This window comes from Neopsephotus bourkii, unplaced genomic scaffold (genome assembly GCF_033783945.1).
Source record: "Neopsephotus bourkii isolate Nb327-2 ecotype Australia unplaced genomic scaffold, CSIRO-AGI_Nbou_v1 NB_234, whole genome shotgun sequence".
In the NCBI taxonomy this organism is placed as follows: domain Eukaryota; kingdom Metazoa; phylum Chordata; class Aves; order Psittaciformes; family Psittacidae; genus Neopsephotus; species Neopsephotus bourkii.
Genome location: NW_026900744.1, coordinates 4,773,101 through 4,792,268, shown reverse-complemented (window position 1 = coordinate 4,792,268; position 19,168 = coordinate 4,773,101). Strand labels below are relative to the sequence as shown.

The 19,168-nt window shown below is 51.5% G+C and overlaps 3 protein-coding genes across 6 annotated transcripts; 2 read left to right on the top strand and 1 right to left on the bottom strand.

The window, feature by feature from the left end:
- Window positions 1-56: 56 nt before the first annotated feature.
- On the top strand, window positions 57-1,794 carry LOC133207806 (cytochrome b-c1 complex subunit 6, mitochondrial). Its single transcript, XM_061344987.1, has 4 exons — window positions 57-193; window positions 277-297; window positions 964-1,125; window positions 1,567-1,794. The coding sequence occupies exons 1-4, from the start codon at window positions 152-154 to the stop codon at window positions 1,597-1,599; spliced, it is 258 nt and encodes an 85-aa protein (XP_061200971.1). The 5' UTR covers window positions 57-151; the 3' UTR covers window positions 1,600-1,794.
- An 853-nt stretch (window positions 1,795-2,647) lies between these two features.
- On the top strand, window positions 2,648-7,450 carry NSUN4 (NOP2/Sun RNA methyltransferase 4). Its single transcript, XM_061344908.1, has 6 exons — window positions 2,648-2,796; window positions 3,377-3,789; window positions 3,940-4,094; window positions 4,249-4,403; window positions 6,162-6,286; window positions 7,027-7,450. Exons 1-6 carry the CDS (start codon window positions 2,689-2,691, stop codon window positions 7,298-7,300), a joined length of 1,230 nt encoding a protein of 409 aa, XP_061200892.1. The 5' UTR covers window positions 2,648-2,688; the 3' UTR covers window positions 7,301-7,450.
- Window positions 7,451-7,945: 495 nt separating this feature from the next.
- Window positions 7,946-18,944, bottom strand: LOC133207768 (vitamin D3 hydroxylase-associated protein-like). Of its 4 annotated transcripts, none has more exons than XM_061344906.1 (15): window positions 18,060-18,944; window positions 16,736-16,849; window positions 16,251-16,394; window positions 15,105-15,238; window positions 14,510-14,716; window positions 14,224-14,264; window positions 13,869-13,993; window positions 12,831-12,956; window positions 11,848-11,945; window positions 11,575-11,674; window positions 10,692-10,735; window positions 10,215-10,254; window positions 9,671-9,779; window positions 9,172-9,317; window positions 7,946-8,149 (listed from the first exon to the last, which is right to left on the bottom strand). In XM_061344906.1, the coding sequence occupies exons 1-15, from the start codon at window positions 18,267-18,269 to the stop codon at window positions 8,081-8,083; spliced, it is 1,707 nt and encodes a 568-aa protein (XP_061200890.1). In that variant the 5' UTR covers window positions 18,270-18,944; the 3' UTR covers window positions 7,946-8,080. The 4 variants fall into 4 exon arrangements, 2 of the variants coding, with proteins under 2 accessions (XP_061200890.1, XP_061200888.1); XM_061344904.1 differs by lacking the exon at window positions 7,946-8,149 and adding an exon at window positions 8,383-8,554 and having other exon boundaries at window positions 18,060-18,940; XR_009724160.1 differs by lacking the exon at window positions 9,671-9,779 and having other exon boundaries at window positions 18,060-18,938.
- Between the last annotated feature and the right edge of the window lie 224 nt (window positions 18,945-19,168).

The window sequence follows — 19,168 nt, the reverse complement described above, 5'->3', positions numbered from 1 at the left end:
AACGGCAGCCGCCATGTTCGGAAGGGACGCCCCGTCCCTGAAGCACCACCCTCTGTTGGAGCGGTCCCGGCGTGTTTCCGCTTCCAGGGCGGGCAGCGGCGGTTCCGGCGGGTGACCCTGCCGAGTCCTTCTGTGCGGCGGCAGCGGGGCCATGGGGCTGCGGGACAGCGTCGTTCACGCCGGGGAGCCCGAGGTGAGCGCGGCCGCGCCGGAGCCCCGCGGGACGCGGCCGGGAGGGCGGGCAGTCGGTAACGGCTCTGCTTTCTGTTTTCACAGGAGGAGGAGGAAGAGCTGGTGGTAAGTTGGAGTATTGTGTACGGTGCTGGTGTCCTCCGCATAAGAAGGACATGGAGCTGTTGGAGCAAGTCCAGAGGAGGGCTACGAGGATGATCAGGGGACTGGAGCACCTCCTGTATGAAGACAGGCTGAGAAAGTTGGGGCTGTTCAGGCTGGAGAAGAGAAGGCTGCGTGGAGACCTCATAGCAGCCTTCCAGTATCTGAAGGGGGCCTATAGGGATGCTGGGGAGAGACTCTTCATTAGGGACTGTAGTGGCAGGACAAGGGGTAACGGGTTAAAACTGAAACAGGGGAAGTTTAAATTGGATATAGAAAGTTTTTTATTGTAAAGGTGGTGAGGCACTGGAATGGGTTGCCCAGGGAAGCTGTGAATGCTCCATCCCTGGCAGTGTTCAAGGCCAGGTTGGGCAGAGCCTTGAGCAGCCTCATCTAGCCAAACATATCCCTGCCCATGGTAGGGGTGTTGTAACTAAATGATCTTAAGGTCCTTTCCAACCCAAACGATTTTGTGGTTGACAGATCCACAGCTTAGCATGGGGGCAGCTCAGAGTCCAACTTCCACAGGGATATATGGCTTCCTCTTAAAGCAGCGAGCCTCAGGGAAGTGTATGGAGGGAAACAGCATTTCAAGGCGTTCTTGCCCTCACGGCAGTCCTGTGCCTGCAGGATCCTTTAACCACGGTGCGGGAGCAGTGTGAGCAGACGGAAAAATGCGTGAAGGCGCGGGAGCGGCTGGAGCAGTGTGATGCACGGGTGTCCTCCAGGTCCCATACGGAAGAGCAGTGCACAGAGGAGCTGTTTGACTTCCTGCACGCCAGGGACCACTGCGTAAGTGCAGCGCCCGCGGGTGCAGCGTCCCTGCTGGTGCTGGGGGAAGCTTTAGCCACGCTTCCAAGGGTGCAGGGGGTTCAGGTGTGAGACGTGGTCAGAAGAACTGTGAACCTCGATGCTTTCTCATGTTAAATGTTTGTTTCCTCCTTGTTACAACAGTTCCAGCTGAAATTCAGTAGGTTATTAAAAGATTAAATAAGTCAAACATGATGTTTCTGCCCCACAGATAGCGCTCTGCTGTTTCAGTGTCGTATTTGCCATTTGAAGTTGAACCTTTTTAACCTGAGCTGTGAGAGATCTCAGCTTGTTTGTTCTCTTCAATGAGCTGTTGCAAAGCAACAGCTGTGGGGCTCAGAAAGCCAAGATGCATGTGATAACACCCTGCTGCCTTTCAGCCCTAAAGTACAAGTTACTGAGGGCTTTGCCTCTTCTTTTCAGGTTGCTCACAAACTCTTTAAGAACCTGAAGTGAAGGCAGGCGCCATTGTCCATCTGCTTCGACCCATGTTGGTGGTTCCTGGATTCACAGTTCTGCTCCTGCCCGTTCCTGGCAGCAGCCAAGCATCAGCCTGTCTCTGCGTCTGTTCTTGTGGATGATGTGCAGCTATGCAAAAACCACGTTGATGTTCTGTAGTTTTCCATATTAAACATTGAGTTCCCATGGAAACAGCCTCTGTTTATTTCCTAGCCCTTAAGCTCCTCACTGGTACTGGGTTACGGTGGAATTAGCCTGTGTCAGAGCTCAGTCTGTGGGGGAAGACTTCTCCTCACCTGTGGGAGTGTGCTTTCTGTGCAGCCATGAGGTGGAGTGACTGGATCCTGATCCCGCAGGGAAGAATTTGTCTACTGGAGCCACAAAGATTTATTTCCAAGCCCCACAGACCAATATTGTTACTGCAGTAAGTTAATCACATTACATTAAACTAAAGAGAATGACCCCTTTCCGGGAGAGCAAAGTTTCATCCCCTTGGGGGGGAGAACTGTCAGCTGCCCCTCATTGTCCCCTAATGCTGCTGGAGGAGCCTCTTGGCTGTGGTTGGCTTTGCCACCTTGCCCAAAATGACTGGCCATGGCTGCAGGGGGGCATGGTGGGGGTTCCACCTGCTCAAAGGGGGGGAAATGAAGCCTCCTCTGAAGCACAAATCACCAGCCTCTTCTGCTGACATGGGACTGCCCGTTTTTCTCCACACTAGGGTGCTCAGGAGCAGGAAAACTGGGCTGCTTCACAGGGCAGCAAGAACTTCCTCAGCTACTCATCGAAGTGAGAATCAAAACACCACCTTTTAGATTGGGCTGTTCTTTATCATCGCAGCAGTCCATAATGCTTTTGCAGGTGGATTCCCGGTTTACTCCCTAGCGGACTGAAACCAGCTTTATTAGGGTAACATGTTACCTTTGCGAGGGCTGCGTGTTTCCCACCCTGTTGCCGGGTCCTTCCGGGCAGCGGATGCCCCAACCCGCCTCCTCCCGTCCCGCACCACGGGTGAGCTCCTGGGAGGCGGAGCGGGGTCGGAGCCGCTGCCGGTCCCGCCCCGGAAGGCGCCGCAGCGGAGCGGGAGTGATGGCGGCGCTGGGCGGCCGGGGGCCTGTAGCGGCAGCGCTGCTGCGGAGGGGACCGGCACCGGGGCTGCGACCGGTACCGCGCCGGTATCGGTACAAGAAGAAGTGGGTGAGTGGGGCCCCTGCGCTGCGCCTCCCCTTTTATCCCCGCTAACCCTTCTGCACCCTTCCAGTCTCTCCATTTCACCCCCTTGCACCTCTCGCTACACCTGTAGGCCCCCTCTCCCGTTACACCCCCATTACACTGCTCTGCACACAGCCGCTCCCCTCCTTGCATGCTCACTCCATCCTTCAGCCCCATTCGGTCATTCCCAGTCCTGAACCTCCCCATCAACCCATGGGTGTTTAGGACACAGTCACCCTTTGGGGCAGCAGAAAAGGCTTCAGGGACTTCTAGAAACATAGAATCACAGACTGGTTTGGGTTGGAAGGGACCTTAAAGCTCATCCAGCTCCAACCCCCTGCCATGGCCAGGGACACCTTCCACTAGAGCAGGTTTCTCCAAGCCCCATCCAACCTGGCCTTGAACACTGCCAGGGATGGGGCAGCCACAGCTTCTCTGGGCACCCTGTGCCACTGTTTTGGCAGCACAGAGCTTGGCACTGGACTGTGAAGGGAAAACATTGTGGGGAGGGGGGGATATTGAGGTATTTTGTCTATTAACATCTCTGATATTTTTCTCCCTCAAGGCTGCCACAGCTCCCCGCATCCCATGCACACGTCTGGCCCTGCACCACTTCGACGTGAACTACAGCCTGCAGCTGAAGGACCTGTGGCCCTCTGTCCGCGCCAGCCTGCTCTGTGAGCAGAAGTACGGTGCCCTCCTCAACAACTTCTGTGTTCATGATTACGTCACTCAGGAGCTGGAGCTGATGAACGCCACTGATTTTGTGTCCGAAGGCTCCAAAAAGGCACAGCGGGGTGCAGCTGCAGAAGTGAGAAGAGAGGGAAGCAGGTCCCAGGAGGGACCTGGGAACGTCGGGACAGTGATGCAGACAGAGACACAGGCAGAGACGTCACCTCCACTTTGTGCCTCCATCAGCTCCAACATCAAGTGTTACACCTACCCCAGGGGGGACATCACACGCTTCCGCCCTGCACGGTGAGACATCCCTGCTGTCCTTGCTAGCCTCATAGGCTACAAGTGTGTGAGCACCCGTTGCTTCTGCACATCCCCATCCTCACTTCCAACTGCTCTTTTCTTTCCCTCCCTCACCCCTTTGCTTTTTTTGTGCAAACTGGTGGTTTCCAGGCAAGACTCTCTGGGGCTGCTCGACTATTATCTCATGGATGCATCGTCTCTCCTGCCTGTCCTGGCGCTCAACGTGCAGCAGGGTGATTTGGTCCTTGACCTCTGTGCTGCTCCGGGTGGCAAGACTCTGGCTCTGCTGCAGACTGGGCTTTGTGGTAAGTGTTCTTTGTCCTCCATAGGTAAAACAAGGCTGGAAGAGTGTGCCGAGCCCATTCATGTCTGACCGTTAATCATTTCTGGTTATAAGAGTTGGGATTCTGATGCGGTTTTGTAAGTGACATTCCCAGTGTGCCTGTTTTGTCCTCCCAGGGCATCTGGCAGCCAACGATGTCTCCATTTCCCGGACAAAGAGGCTGTACAGCATTCTCAACAGCTACGTTCCCCAAAGCATCAAGGAAACTGTGAGTGTTACTTCCTATGACGGAAGAGACTGGGAGCAGCTGGAAGGTGGCACTTTCCATAAGGTAGGTGACTGGGAGCCAGTGAAGATAAACCGATCTATTTCACTTACCTCCTGTTCCAGAGAAAGCCAGCAGCTTATCCTACAGTATAGAATCAGAGAATAGTTAGGGTTCAAAAGACCTTAAGACCATCTAGTTCTAACCCCGTGCCACAAGGCTGTGGGGAGACCTCATAGCAACCTTCCAGTATCTAAAGGGGTCCTGCAAGGATGCTGGAGAGGGACTCTTCATCAGGGACTGTAGTGACAGGACAAGGGATAATGGGTTCAGACTGAAACAGGGGAAGTTCAGGTTAGGTGTAAGGAGGAAGCTCTTTACTGTGAGGGTGATGAGGCACTGGAATGGGTTGCCCAAGGAAGCTGGGAATGCTCCATCCCTGGCAGTGTTCAGGGCCAGGTTGGACAGAGTATTCGTGTACCGTTTTCCATAATCTTAAATGCAGAGGAAGAGAGAAGGCTAAACCACATAAGGAATAGTATTGCCTTCCTGTAGGATCTGGAGTGTATGGGTATCGGTAGTTGTGCCTTTATTTACCTGTGTAATATCTCTTAAAAGTCCTGTTCTAATCAATCACCTTCAAGGGGTTAAATGTGAAGATTAGATAATTATTGTTTCTCAGCCTGTCGGGGATGGAGTGACATGCTGCACTTGTAAGAGAGAAGTAGCAATAAGTTTATTGAGACAAAAGAGTGATTTAACCAAACTGTTAGTAAATGTGACAGTGGTTTAACAAGGTTCAGTGTTGATGTACACTGGGTTATTTACCGTATAGAGCACAAGGTCAGACAGAACTGCCAGGGAGACTTTCCTGATGAGTTGAGAGGTTCAGAAAGGACTCCCTTGCTTTCTAAGCTCCTTCTCAGAGGGGAGTGTGGAGCCGGATCCAGACTTAGTCCCAGACTTGGTCAGTGATTTATGTCTAAAAGATTGTACGTGCACAACTTGTCCTTCATATCACTTAGCTAAGATTGCAAATTTAGCATGCTGTTAATAATCACCTACCGAGAATCTGTTATGGCAAGGATCCCCTCAACCTCAAGGTGTAACCTTGAGGGGCATCCTCATTCAAGGGGAGATCCTGGTGTGCAGCCTGCTGCCATGCAGGAGAGCTCAAGAGGCCCTGTTTATGGACTAAGATGATTGACTTAGGTCACATTTACACACCAGCTGTATTTCCATCTGTTGAGAAGATTTATGTCCCTTAGCTACTGCATTATCTGTCTTCCCAAAGTACAGCTTAAGCCAGATGGAGCTGTTATGACCACTCCTGGTAGCTATTGCTTAAGCAGGAGAAAGGGTGTGTTGGGGAGCATGCTGCCAGATAGTCACATCCAGCCTTAGGAGCTGGGTTTGTTTCTCCAGGAGATGTCACTGCAGGAGCTCTGGCTGTGTGTTGTCGCAACCATAGGTACTGAAGTAATGCCTACCAGAAAGATGCATAGATGTTAAATGAAGATACGTGTGAGAGCATGATGTTATCCCAACATAAAAAAGACAGGGGATTGTTGGAGCAAGTCCAGGGGAGGGCTACGAGGATGATCATATCTGTGTCTGCATGTTCCTGAGATGCAGAACCAGCCAGATGAATTGCAGTTCAGTGTGGATGCACAGCCATGTTTGGGCAGTATCAGCCAGGCAGGGTACCAAGAGCTGCTTGGAGTATGGCAAGGATGGAAGAGTCAGGCAAGGGACAGGTTGCAGTGGGAGGCTTACTGAGCTGGACCTTACCTAAGGGCTGATGCAGAACCTCTGCTGCTGCAGGTCCTGGTGGATGTGCCCTGCACGACAGACAGACACTCTGTCATTGAGGAGGAGAACAACATCTTCCACAGGAGACGAACCAAGGAGCGCCAGATGGTGCCCATGCTGCAGCTGCAGCTGCTGATGTGAGCGAGTTTGGTGCTGTGTCTTGGGGCTGTTTGTGTTACGGTAGCAGCATGGCCAGCACTGAAACCTCTTCTTTCTTTATGTGTCCCAGACTGGGAAATGTGGAAACCATGTGTAGTTTTCTGGAATGGCAATAGCTGAGCACATCAAATTGTAGTATGTGTAAGAAGGGACAAATGTTCTTGATCAGAGGGTGGCCACAGGAGGTAGGGAGAAGGGTCCAAGGAGCAGGATGGGTGTAGTGTTGTCCTTTTGTGTGAGATGATCTCCTGGGTCCTGGCAGTCAGCCTTGGAGGTTTCCTGAGTGTCCACATCTCCCAGCACATGGGAGGACATGGGGGCACTTTGTCACCCCATTCACCTAGGAAGACTGAATGGGCTGACTGTGAGCTAGGGCAATAAGGAAACAGATTAGAGCCCCACGGCAGCACTTGAACTGCAAGAGCCTCTTCCCTGCATGTTCTCTTACCCCTTCTCTTGCAGGTGAGTGCAGGATTACTCCTTCTATCTGCTCTCCTGTGTTAAGTACTTCATCAGTCTTACAAATCTATTTAATTCATATTGCCCTGGTCTAAAACAGTCCTCAAGCTGCAGTGAGAGTGCTGAGCCTATGGGGTCTGAGGTTTGTCTCTGCCCTCCTATGAGTTACATGCTGTCTTCCCAGTATCAGTGGGTAGGAATGCTGGTGTCCCACACAACCCTTTTCTCCTGACAGTGTGTGTGTTCATCTTGCTTGCAGGGCTGGGATCCTCGCCACCAAGCCCGGAGGAAGGGTGGTGTATTCGACGTGCTCCCTCTCCTCGCTGCAGAACGAGTGTGTGATCGAGAGAGCAGTGGACATTGCAGAAACACAGTTTAACATCAGTGTCCATGTTGAGGACTTGAGCCACTTCCGGACGCTCTTCCAGGACACGTTTTCCTTCTTCTCGGATTGCCGGCTGGGGGAGCTCGTTCTGCCTCACCTCACGGCCAACTTTGGACCTATGTATTTCTGCAGACTGCGCCGGGTGTAGAAGGGGTGACAGGCTGTGCTGCTACCAGGAAATGCCCCGGATTCCCAGGGAAAGCAGAACTGCTTTCTATTTATTTGTTCTTTTTGGAATGTCCCACAGGAAGTCTGCTTTTTTACTGCAGACATAGAGAATAAATGACAAAGACCTGCTGTGGAGCCTGCTGAATATTTATCTGTTTGAGACTGAGGTGTTTAATCTAGGAAGGAGACAGGGGTCTTATCAAGGGGAGTGATCTATCCATCCTTCTCAGGATGGGGTAAATGGCCCTCTGTGGATGCTGTGCTCTCGCTCCTGTCTGACTGCTTTGATCATACAGGCGCAGGTTTGGGTTAACAGACACCATCTGGGGATCTGAGTCTCTCTGTCCCAGATCTCACTATCTGCATAGTTGAGTTGCATCTGTCTCTGCTTATCTCCTACCTTCAGAAAGAGCAGCCTGAGGTTCCTAAGAATGCACCTGCTGTGAGGTTGGAAATGTGCTTGGGATGCTCGAGATCTGGTGGTGGAAGGAGCATGGCCAGTGACTGTTGCCAACCCTCATCCTTGTGATTGAAATGGAAGGTGGGATGCTATTTAATGGCCAGTGGGAAGGTGTTTGTATGATTTTCAGTAATAACTGTGCATTCATATAATCACAGCCATCAGTGAACAATTACTGGAGTTTATTAATAAGAGTTGCTTAATAGCTACATCTTTATTTTTGTGTGCAAAATACAGTGATGGGGAGGGTACACATGGTTGTGTTCCTTACGAGGCAGCCATAGTTATAGCCATAGGAAGTCACTCCAGTGTCAACAAGACTATACTGTTCAGCTTTTGTAATCCTTTGCTCTCAGCATCACCCTGCTTCTGCAAGGGGCAGCATAGGTGAAAATGAGGGTGAACCCCCATCCATGTCCATCCTTCCAGGAAGGTGTGGTTCATAGATGTATCATCATTTGAACCCAGCTTAAACCAGTCCCACCCTCTGCATGGTATCTTGGTTCCTTACAGGATCCGTGGTTATTGGCAAGGAGGGGGGGGCAGGAAATGGCTTTTCCTTCCTCCTTCCCTCCTCACTGCTGATTGCAAGAGAAGTGGTGCAGCGCTGTTACCTCCTCTTGCCCCTGAGCAGGGGGATCGTGGAGGCTACACCGCTCTCTTCTCATGGCTGAGGGTCTCCACCTCCTTCATGAACCGCAGGCACAGCTCCTCCTGCCATGGCAAGGCCACGCACTGCACGGCCACGGGCAGCCCCACGGCTCCGGACACAGCCTGCAGAGAGGGCACAAGCGGTGGGGGGGGCACCAGGGGGTTCAGATATCCAACAGCTCTTGTAAACTTGGTTTAGGAGCGTGGCTCCCTTATCCTGCTGTTCAAGCAGCGTTAGTGTGCTGGGGCAGAGGGGAGGTTCTTGCTGTTCTCGTTACAGAAATGGTTGCTAAAGCTTGGGCAGTGTGTTTAAGTCATCCCACCATACACAGCCCCAATCCACGCCGCTTTGAGCTGTCTTGCAGCCAGATCCCTCTTTCTTCAGCATTTTTACTCCTGGTCCATGTGCTGACAGCATGGGCCTGGTGAAGGCATCATGGAGCAGGAGGAAAGTGCATTGCAGTGCTGTGGTTCCGGCTGTCACAGGGATCTACTCAAAGAAGCCTTGCTACATGGCTCCTTTCTGGTTTCAACCTATAATCTGCTCCCCCGTCTCCCCAAAGCTTAGTGATTTATGTAGTGAAGGTTTGGGAGAAAAGGGATTTTCAAGTCGTATATAAAGGTGATTTACTTTTTGCACCATGCCCATGGTGATGAACACATTCAGCAGCCCCTGATTTCAGTGAAACTATTGAACACCCACCAGCAGTCTCTGTTCCACCACTTCCCATGCTGCATACCTGTTTCAGCATCTGGTCCCAGGGGTCATTGCTGTATCCTTGGTAAAGCTTTAGCTCTTCCTCATCAGCTTCTGTCACCGTGCTGACGGGTACGACCCCAGCAGGGAAGTTCAAGACATTGTACAGCATTGTGGAGGAGATGGCAGCTGAGAGAAGCAAAGAGACAAATGCAGGTAGTCACAGCCTCCTGCCCTCCTTTAAACTTACACATTGCACATTCACATGTGCCGTGGCCTGAAATCCCAGTGTTTCTGATTAGAAACTGCAAAGAGATTGCACAAGGCTGGTTGTCTATAGGTCCGAGTTCTACTGCAAGAAACAACCACCATCAGATGACTTCACCCACATCTGTCTCCATGTGCTTAGATAGGTTTATGGTAGTTATTCTTCCTTCTTAATGCCCATAAAATGCTTAGGTAGGGGGTGAAGCTCCTGGTCTCTGTCCAGTCTGAACCGCCGTGGTGCTCTGCCCTCCCAGGAAGGTCCCAGGCTCACTTACTGAGGAGTTTCCCAGGGTATCCCGTGGTGAAGGCAGGCCCCAGGACAGGGCACAGCACAACATCCAGCCCCAGTTCCCTCCACCGTGCGATGAACTCAGTGCGGTACACCTTGGGGAGGAGAGGGGAGATGACATGGAGGCCGTGTCCATGCCTGGAGCATCTTAACTTCACCGGGGTATGCATCAAGCTCTGCATGGCCAAGGAGGCAGCAGCAGGCAGCTGTGCTCGAGTCAAGAGCATGTGTTTGCCTCTACAGCACATGGCCAGACAGCAGCCAGGAATTGGAAAGGACAGCCTTTGTTGGGACCACCAAGTGTGGGCATTGGGGCATAAGTACCCTGAACAACTGATAAAGTCCTGGCTGGGTTGACCCAAAAGCCCATTTACCCCATTCTTACCTCTCCTTTTGTGCCCTCTGTCCCGCCTCCTCCCCAGCACCCTGCTGCACAACCACTTTCCTAACTGATGACTCTCTGACCTGGCACTTGTCATAAAGCCTCAACTTGTAGCATGGTGCCAGAAAGAAAATGCCTTAAAACATACCTCTATTTGATGTTGATGATGCCACGTCTCCTTCAGCGAGCTGCAAGTGGGAATGGTAGCAACATTTTTAAGCTTTAAGAGGAGGAATTGCTTAAGTAATCCCCCGGGTTGATAAGCACCAGGGATTTTATCAATTACTTAATACATCTTTCACAACTTGTCTAAAGTTTCCTACAGCATTTGGCCAAGCAATTACACAACAAATGTCTGGAAGTGGTAGCCTGGACTTAGTACTCCTCTCCATCACAGCCTTCCCGAATGAGTGTATCCATCCAACTCCAGCAATCCTTTCAGGATAACACTAGTGCAGCACGGGGGAGATGTGTTCCTAAAGGCTGAAGTAGACAATGGAGGGACAGCCCCTGCAGAGAGCAGGCCAGAGCCTGTAATGAACCCAGCCCCACACCACTATGGACACTTAAGAGGAGAAGGTGCCACTCATTTCCATGGACATCCCGGGGGATGATGCCATCTCACCTCATTCCACTCAAGGCACTCAGATAGTCAGCCAGGCGGGGGAACTGGAAAGGAAACAGGTTCCTGTTAGGGATATGACATGGGGGTGCAATAACTTCTGACATCCTGGGAAATTCCTTTCCATCCCTGGGGATGCTACACTGAGGGTGAATGGTGATTGAAAATGCTCCTCATGGTTCTGAATTTACTTTGCTTCCAGCTTCTGGTTGTTGTTTCCCAACGTGTTTCTTCCAGCCCGGTATTTCCTGCTCGCAGAGGAATGAACTGACTTGAACCAAGTCACCTTTCATTAGTTTTGATAAATCAAACATCTTTTAGCTCAGTATCTCACAGGAACAAGACCTCCACAAGCACTTTGGCTGCTTCACACTCGCTGCTACCTTTCTGATCCTCTCAACTGAGAACCACAAAACTGGACAGAGAGGGAGAGAGAATGGAGAGGAGCCCTACAAAAGGATGCTCTGCTGGTGAAAGGACTACAGTAAGGGCCATCTCTTATTAACCACCAGAAGTCTCCATGAAGCTGTGTTATTTGGGAGGCCTCCAACACAGGGATAGACCTTCAACCGTGAGTCCCTCTGCTGCAGTAATCCCAATGCATGACCCTAGAAAACTGGGCACTGCAAGGTCTAGCAATTGGAGAACCACTTGCTATAGACTTTGCATCAGTCTTACAGCCCTTGGCTGGTCCTTCTTTCATTTCCCTTTGCATTAGATAAATCCCATCAGGGGTCTAGGAAAGACCTTCCACAGTGACAGCACGTGCCTTGGCCTGAAACCCCAGTGCTTCTAGTTAGAGGTGGCTCTCAGTTCCACCATGCTTTCAAGCATCTCAAGGCGTTGCTGACACCGTTCTCCTCTGATCCTGAAGCCAGGGACTCACCAGAGGTTTAAGAATCAGAGCCAGCAGCTTCTTCCCCAGCCTTGGGATCCTGCAGCAATTCACCTGGGGTTTCAAGCTTGGATCTATGGTATCTCCTGTGCTGAGAAGACAAGAGGAGCGGATCATGCCAGGGAAGCTGTTTGCCCTTTCTCAGGAAGCTGAGCATCTCCTGTTTGGGGTGGGAGAGCTGGGCTTGTTTTGCCTGTGCGTTGTGCTCATGGGCACGGGGATGGAGGTGTCTTACAGCACTGCTGCCCCAGGGCTCCTACTTACAACAAGTCCAACCAAGCACGGCCTCCATCGGCAAAAAAGGTCTTCAGAAAGAGTTCATTCATGACATAGTGGATCCGAGGTGGAGAAAAGGGCACCAGCTGCACCAGAACACAAGATTATGCGGCAGCCTGGGAACATGATAACTTCCAAAGCCTTACTGTGGATATGGTTCAAAGGCAGAGCAGCACCTCCCCAGGCTCCACATGTCAACAGAGCCCTGGTTCAACCCTTTACTAGCCTCGACATTTCCCAATGGGATTATTCCTCCCTGACAGCGATTTGGCTCCGCTCTCTCCAGAGCCATTTCCTCCTCCATCAAGTTCCAGGCAGTCCCTGAGCCAGAAGTTACACCAGATTCCCACCTCTCCCAGCACTATCAACATCTCAGACCTGGAGTCACTTTGTTATGAAGAGCTCCACTGTCATGTTTCTGCAGGTAGGTCTAGATGGAACAAAAGATATTTCTCATCCTATGCCCCATGGCCCTTTTCCTTCAGTGATCCAGGATGGTCAGAGGTCCCCATGGGCATTGGGGAGGAAGGATAAAAAACACCTCTCAGAGCCCTGCTTGGAAGAACAGTCCTAGATAGCTCCAAGGCAACCTGCCCAGGTAGAACACAGCACTTTGTGGATGCTGCTGACTATTGTGGACCACAGCCACCAGGAAAGCAGAGATAGAATCATAGAATCATAGAATAGTTAGGGTTGGAAAGGACCTTAAGATCATCCAGTTCCAACCCCCCTGCCATGGGCAGGGACACCTCGCTCTAAACCATGTTAGCCAAGGCCTCGTCCAACCTTGCCTTGAACACTGCCAGGGATGGAGCATTCACAGCCTCCCTGGGCAACCTATGGGTTTTTTGCACCCCTTGCAGGTACAAGTTCTCCAATTGCCAGTGCTGTTTCCCCATGAGATGCACTGCTACCCCATGTGGGACCATGCCTGTGCTGTATTACATGGCTGGTAACGTGGCTGTACCCACCTGGTGCCCAGCTGCCTGCAGAGCCCTCCTGGTGTCCTGCACTGCACGCCGCATGCAAGGGGGCAGCGGGAAGTAGCCGTCTGTGTCGTAGTACCCGACCCGCAGAGGAGCGCAGCTGGAGTACACCTGGAGCACAGAGACACCAGGGAAGCATCTCCAACCCTGCTGAGGGTAGGACTGCCCCGTGCTGAGGCTCACTGCAGAGGGGACAGTAGCTCCAGCTGGAGAGGAGCCTTTCACAAGGGTGTGTGGTCATGGGACAAGGGGGAATGGCTTTAACCTGACAAAGGGGAGATTGAGATGAGCTCTTAGGCAGATGTTCTTCCCTAAGGGGGTGCTGAGGCGCTGGCACAGGGTGCCCAGAGAAGCTGTGGCTGCCCCATCCCTGGCAGTGTTCAAGGCCAGGTTGGACACAGGGGCTTGGAGCAACCTGCTCTAGTGGAAGGTGTCCCTGCCCATGCAGGGGGTTGGAACTGGGTGAGCTTTAAGATCCCTTCCAACCCATATCATTCTATGACTCTGTGTTAGGGAGTAACTAATTTCCTGGTTGCTTCCTACAGTTTTCATAGGTTACCCTTTCCAAATGCCCACCCTTGCCTTTTTCTCCAGCCTCCCCTTCATCCCTCCCTTCGTATAAAGTGCAGCCACTCAAGACCAGTAATTCAACCAGTGTTCTGAAGACAGAGGTGGAAAAACCTCCTGGAGTTCATCTGCTGCAGAGGGGAAGGAAATGTCCTCAGCCAAAAGATTTCCTGATCCCATCTCATCTTCCCCTAAAACTTTACAGCTTTTTGCTCCTGGTATTGCCTTCCTTTCCATTCTTTTCTGGGGTTGTCAGTCTGACAAACTACATGCCAACTGAGTAGAGAGAAAGGATAACTATTTATAACCTATTTCTTGTAGTAATTATTAATTGTGCCTTCCAAGAGAGCTAACAAGTTACAGGAAACCAGTACTATAAAGATAACTGGGCTCTTAAAGAATGATGCTTTGAGTGTGTAGCACCCTCAAAAGAGCCTTGCTGACTTAAGGACTCACATCCTCATTGAAGGGGATGGGGGGCACGGTGGGGTCCAGCCGGAACATCTCCTCACAGAGCAGTGCCTTCATGCAGAGGGCCAGGCTGTCCACATCCCTTGCCATCGGCCCCAGAGCACAAGGAACTGGATTGGGAAGAGGGCAAACATCCCCGTTAAGCAAACGGGTGCATCAGACACTGGTCCACCCCTCTGCATGGCCACGTTGGCTGCAAGAGATGATCAGTCAATGAGGTGGGATGTTTCAGATGGACTTCAGACAGATCTTGATTGTCTCAGGCTTCCCCTAGGCCTAGAGGAGGACACAGGGCTCTTCACAGCATGTAGAGAAAAGCAATTAAACATAATTCATGTACCTGCCAGGATCCCACTGAATGCGCCACTCACTCCAGACAGGCTGTGGGAAAAGAGAAAGGAATGTATTCTATTTTCAGTAATGGTGAGAGATGCCAAATATGTTTGAATAGCAGAGCAGGGTCTGCAGTTCAGGACCCGAACCAGTGGGAAGCTGTTAAATGCATTTGATTTATGTGAAACAGAAAACCCAAATCAAAACAAAACACCCTAACCCCCCATAAATCTTAGCTTCAGTTTAACAAAAACCATTTGATTTTGGCATTATTTAACTACTTCAGCCCCTACCTGAGCCTTCCAGCCGTGGGTTTGAGCCCACGCAGCCCGCAGAAGCTGGAGGGCAGGCGGATGCTGCCGCCGATGTCCGAGCCGATGCCCAGGATGGAGCCTCCCCCTGCGATCAGAGCTCCCTCCCCTCCCGAGGAGCCCCCGGGGCTCTTGTGGTGGTTGAAGGGGTTCAGGGTCTGCCCGAAGATGGGATTGCTGCAGTCATAGCTGGGGAGAAGAAAACCAGCAAGTGGGCTGCCAGGAACAGCACGATGCCTTCAGTTTGTTGGCTTTCCCTTCCAGTGGGAGTGTGGCATAGCCAAACCTCACCCTTCCATCCTGTAAATCCCTCAGGACATGGCTCATTCTCATAAGCCTCTGCTTTCCCTCCCAGGCATAAGTACACTTGGTTTCTCTTATGTTACGGAAGGCTTTTTCATCTTAATCTTATCTGAAAGCTATTTTCAGTTGAACTGAGGTTGTTGGCAGCTGACAGAAGCAGGACTCATCAAGGCAACATCTCAGGAGACAGGAAGAAACCTGTCTCAGGACCTACAGGGTGGGTTATAGCTTCAGGAGCACAACCAGAAGAAAGATTTCTAACGATGTATGTTACTTGAAGAGGGATTGTGGCACGTTGGTCACTGCAAAGGGGATGGCCCCCTGGCTCTTCAAAACCTTGACTAGGACGCTGTCCTCCTGCACCACAGTGCCCAGGCACTGCGCAAGCCCACAGGTCGACAGATGCCCCTGTAGAGAGGATAAGTGACAGTGGACATCATCAGCAAGCTGTCCTTGCTCTTTTCCATGCTATTTCTCTCCCCTGTCCCAGATGCCACTCCATAGGCACACCAGCTCAGGATCAAACCTAGTGTCCTGCTGCCCAAGCGGAGTCACCAGTGGATGTTCAGGGAGTGAATATACACCCCATGCAAACACAGTGCAGTGTTTTTTCAGTTAGCACTGGTGTTTGGGGCTTGCTTTGGGCTTAGAGCCATTTAACTGTGTTGGTAAGTCAACATGGAGGAGACTGATGAACAGATACAGCTTGGGAGTGTGTGGTCAGCCCTCATCAGGGTTTGTCTGTGACGGGGGAGCTTGGTGTCTCTCGTGCACAAGCTCTTTGCTAAGGGGCTCAGTGGTCAGGCTACTGCACAACAGGGATTTGAGGTTAACGGGTCCTGCTACCAACGACTTCAAGGCAAGGTTGGACGAGGCCTTGGGTAATATGGTTTAGAGCGAGGTGCCCCTGCCCATGGCAGGGGGGTTGGAACCTGATGATCTTAAGGTCCTTTCCAACCCTAACTAGTCTATGATTCTATGTTTTAATCCCCAAGCCTGCAAACCTCTGAGTAACAGTCTGAGCGATGGCCCAAACAACCCAGCCTGCGCCATCTCTTGTATTGGAAGTCATTTGAATCATAGAATAGCTTGGGGTTGGAAGGAGCTTTAGAGATCATCCATTCCAACCCCCCTGTTTATGGGCTGGGACACCTTCCACAGACCAGGCTGCTCAAAGCCGCATCCAACCTGGCCTTTGGTTGTATTTGTATGTGTAACTATTCACCCCTTGGGGTTTTTTTGCTAATGGGGGCTTCTAACTGCCAGGGTTGCAGCTGCAATGGCACGTAGAGCTACAGCCTCAGACCCAGCCGGGCTTCCCTGGTGTAAGCTCAGGCCCATTCCCCATTCTCTGTGTCCCACCACTTCACCACCCAGCCCAGCTCATGATGGGACACTTCAGGGGCACAAAGGGAAGCACCTTGTGGCCGATGTGGTCCTTGATGCTGACGGGGATGCCATAGAGCAGCCCTTTCTCCCTCTGCTGTTGTATTTCCTGGAGCTGCTCCTCACACTCTGGGATGAAATATTGCAAGCAGTTTGTCTGCTGGGTCACCTCCAGGGCCTTTGCAAGACACATGGAGGAAGAGGTGTTAGTCAAGAATAACAATTTAACTCAGCTGCATTCAGTAGCTACCTGGATCTTCAGAGCAAGGAATAGTGGCTTGGCATGACTGGTAACCACCTTTCCCCAGATCGTCCCAGCTCAAGCCATCTCAAAGGACTGTCTAGTCATGAGTCTGACATAGGAAACAGAGAGATCCCTGCCTTTTCATATCATCCTCCTATATCTGCTATATTAAAGACTTGCCATAATCACCAGCTCCAAGTCTCAGCCACCTGCCCACACACCATGGCATGGAGAACAGAAGCGTTTTGCCCATCGCATTATGGCCGGGCACTCACCTTCTCTATGTAGGTGTAGAGGACAGTCTTGGGGGACAAAGACCCTTCCCGCAGTCTCCCAGTGAGTTCCAGCAGGGGCAGGGACAGGATGGCATCTGTTTGGACACTGGGGACCTGCAAGGGGGAGATGAAGGGGATGCAAGGACAGCAGTTCCAGTTACTCTTTGGCTCAGGGGGGACAAGTCTCTTGAGTTGTGCCAACATTATCAACAGATATTGCTGGAAAGATGGATCCTGCATGTGGGGCTTCAGACCTTTTGTTGCTGAGTGTTGCATCCTGAGTTTGGCTGCACACACAAGAGTCCAGCTGTCTCTGAAGGTGTACAAGAGCTTCATGCATCACTGCACCAGAGGACAAGGCAATGCCTCACATCAGAGACTTCGTCCTGGCACGGTAGGGCTTTACCCACTGACCAGGAGTTAACCTTAGCTGAGAAAGCACCAGCCTGGGCAGAAGGTACCAAAGTCTCAGGCCGGCACTTCACCCCTCAGAATGGGTACAGGCAGTGTGGGTCAGCCTGGTCTGAGGACAAACATCTCATAGCTCAAGCCTAGCAAAGTACAGATGAGTCAGTGGGGACTCACAGGTGGGTAAGGTCTATTCGTGTGATGAAAAATGTCAGTTCTCAATACCACCACTTTTTTAAGGTTCTATATAATATTTATAGGTATATGTATTTAAGAAAAAAGGTTGTAAAGATACGTATCACTTGTGGCAGGTACGATTTACCTCTAGGTATGTTACCTACGTAAGCATGAGCTGGTTTAAGCAGTATCCCCACTCAGAAGTGAATGGAGCAGGGAAGAAAGGTGGTTAGAAATCAGTGTTGCAGCAGGAATTCAGGGCCACATCCGTGCTGGTTGAGTGCCTGCCTCATTCATCTGTGTCATGTCCTGGTTGTTCCCAGGGGACACTGAATGCCCTGTGCTTCATTAGTGTTAAGTTGGGCCAAGCATCTTCTGGGCAGCCTGCTGGGGCAGGTCTCACTTGTTGGGAGTGCGCCATCCGGAAGCCAGGTTTTGGAGACAAGGATATAGGGATGTGGACAGATGTGTAAGCTTAGAGTTAGGAAGAGGAAAAAGTTTTCTTACTTCTATGCATAGAGGCAAGAGACATTTCTATTTCCGAATGAACTGGGTTTGCATCAGTGAATGTCTACAGTGCTTCATCATTTTGAACCAGTGTGGTTCCCTTCCTCCCAAGGCAGCCTTTCCTCTCGTTGAGGGCACATCTCCCCTGGACTCCTTGTTATAAAAGCTATGGAGGCATGAGCTGGAAGGGGGACCTGAAGAACCATCAGACCCCCCCGGAAGGATGGGTTACCTGCTCCCTGAACTGCTGGGCGGCCTTTGCCATTTTCTTCACACCCTCATCCCGGGTCCTCCGCGCCTCTTCCATTCTCTTCTGGATCTGCCTTTTGCCCAGCCATTTCCAGACCACCACGGCTGCTGCCGAGCCACAGAGCAGGGCGAAGGCAGCAGAAGGATGCACCTCCCTCTCTGGCAGGAGCTGTCTCAGATGTTGCTGGATCATAACGTGGCTTTCTCGTCTCCGGGGATGGAGTGAGAAAGAAAGGAGACCTTCCCTGCCTTCCCAGACCTGTCCCTTCTCCCAACACCACTGTCTCAGATCAGCAAACAGTTTATAAGCCTAAGGCTGACCTCTGCAAAGCTGCCTTCAGTAGAGCATGCAGTGGAGAATGATTGACTGGGAAATGGAAACGGTGAAGTTTGGCCAGTGAACCTCGGGGCACTGGGTTTATAGGGGTTTTCTGGGCTGCAGGAAGTTCTTTGCTGGGGAGGAAGGGCTGCGGGCTCAGCTGAACAAAAGCAGCAAGGAAATAGCTGGTCTTCTATTTCCTGTGTAGCTGGAGAGGACAATGGGAGAAGGAGAAAACACAGCCTGAAAACGTGAGACTTCCCTGCACAGGGATGGGGAATGGTATGATGAAAGGATGCACGGCTGTGGGGACCCATTTGCTCACCAAACCCCTTAGCCTGTGCTGCTCCCATGGTGGCCAGAGGCTGTTTCAGGCAGCCTGTGGAATAGGGCTCAGTACTGCTGTGATTTCTTCATGCAGTATAAGCAGAGGCTGTTCCAGCCCATGACACAGCACACCAGCATGGCCTTAGCAGTGGAAAATCCCACACTGTTGCAGGCCAGAAGCTATTTCCAACAGGCATTGGGACGGCTAGTGTCCGAGGTCTTCCCAGCGCACACGCCTCTCACTGCAAGCACACAAGAACCAGGCACTCAGCTCAATAACCCATCAAACATCAGCCCCAAAACAAATGCCATGGTCTGTCTGTGATCTCTGATGGTTTTGGATGATGGGTCCTCCTATGGGTCTCACCCTAGAAAAGAGTTTAGGGCAGCCAGGTTGTGCATTACAAAACTCTGACAGGTTGTACTTGATGGAAAATAGGCCTAGA

Coding starts and splice junctions, on each gene's coding strand:
- LOC133207806 (XM_061344987.1), top strand. CDS start 152: ATGGGGCTGCGGGACAGCGTCGTTCACGCCGGGGAGCCCGAG. Junction 298..963: donor AGGAGGAGGAAGAGCTGGTG/GTAAGTTGGAGT, acceptor CTGTGCCTGCAG/GATCCTTTAACCACGGTGCG. Junction 1,126..1,566: donor TGCACGCCAGGGACCACTGC/GTAAGTGCAGCG, acceptor TCTTCTTTTCAG/GTTGCTCACAAACTCTTTAA.
- NSUN4 (XM_061344908.1), top strand. CDS start 2,689: ATGGCGGCGCTGGGCGGCCGGGGGCCTGTAGCGGCAGCGCTGCTGCGG. Junction 2,797..3,376: donor ATCGGTACAAGAAGAAGTGG/GTGAGTGGGGCC, acceptor TTCTCCCTCAAG/GCTGCCACAGCTCCCCGCAT. Junction 3,790..3,939: donor ACACGCTTCCGCCCTGCACG/GTGAGACATCCC, acceptor GGTGGTTTCCAG/GCAAGACTCTCTGGGGCTGC.
- LOC133207768 (XM_061344904.1), bottom strand. CDS start 18,269: ATGATCCAGCAACATCTGAGACAGCTCCTGCCAGAGAGGGAGGTGCAT. Junction 13,994..14,223: donor ATTCAGTGGGATCCTGGCAG/GTACATGAATTA, acceptor TTCCCAATCCAG/TTCCTTGTGCTCTGGGGCCG. Junction 12,957..13,868: donor CCATCCCCTTCAATGAGGAT/GTGAGTCCTTAA, acceptor TCTGTGCTCCAG/GTGTACTCCAGCTGCGCTCC.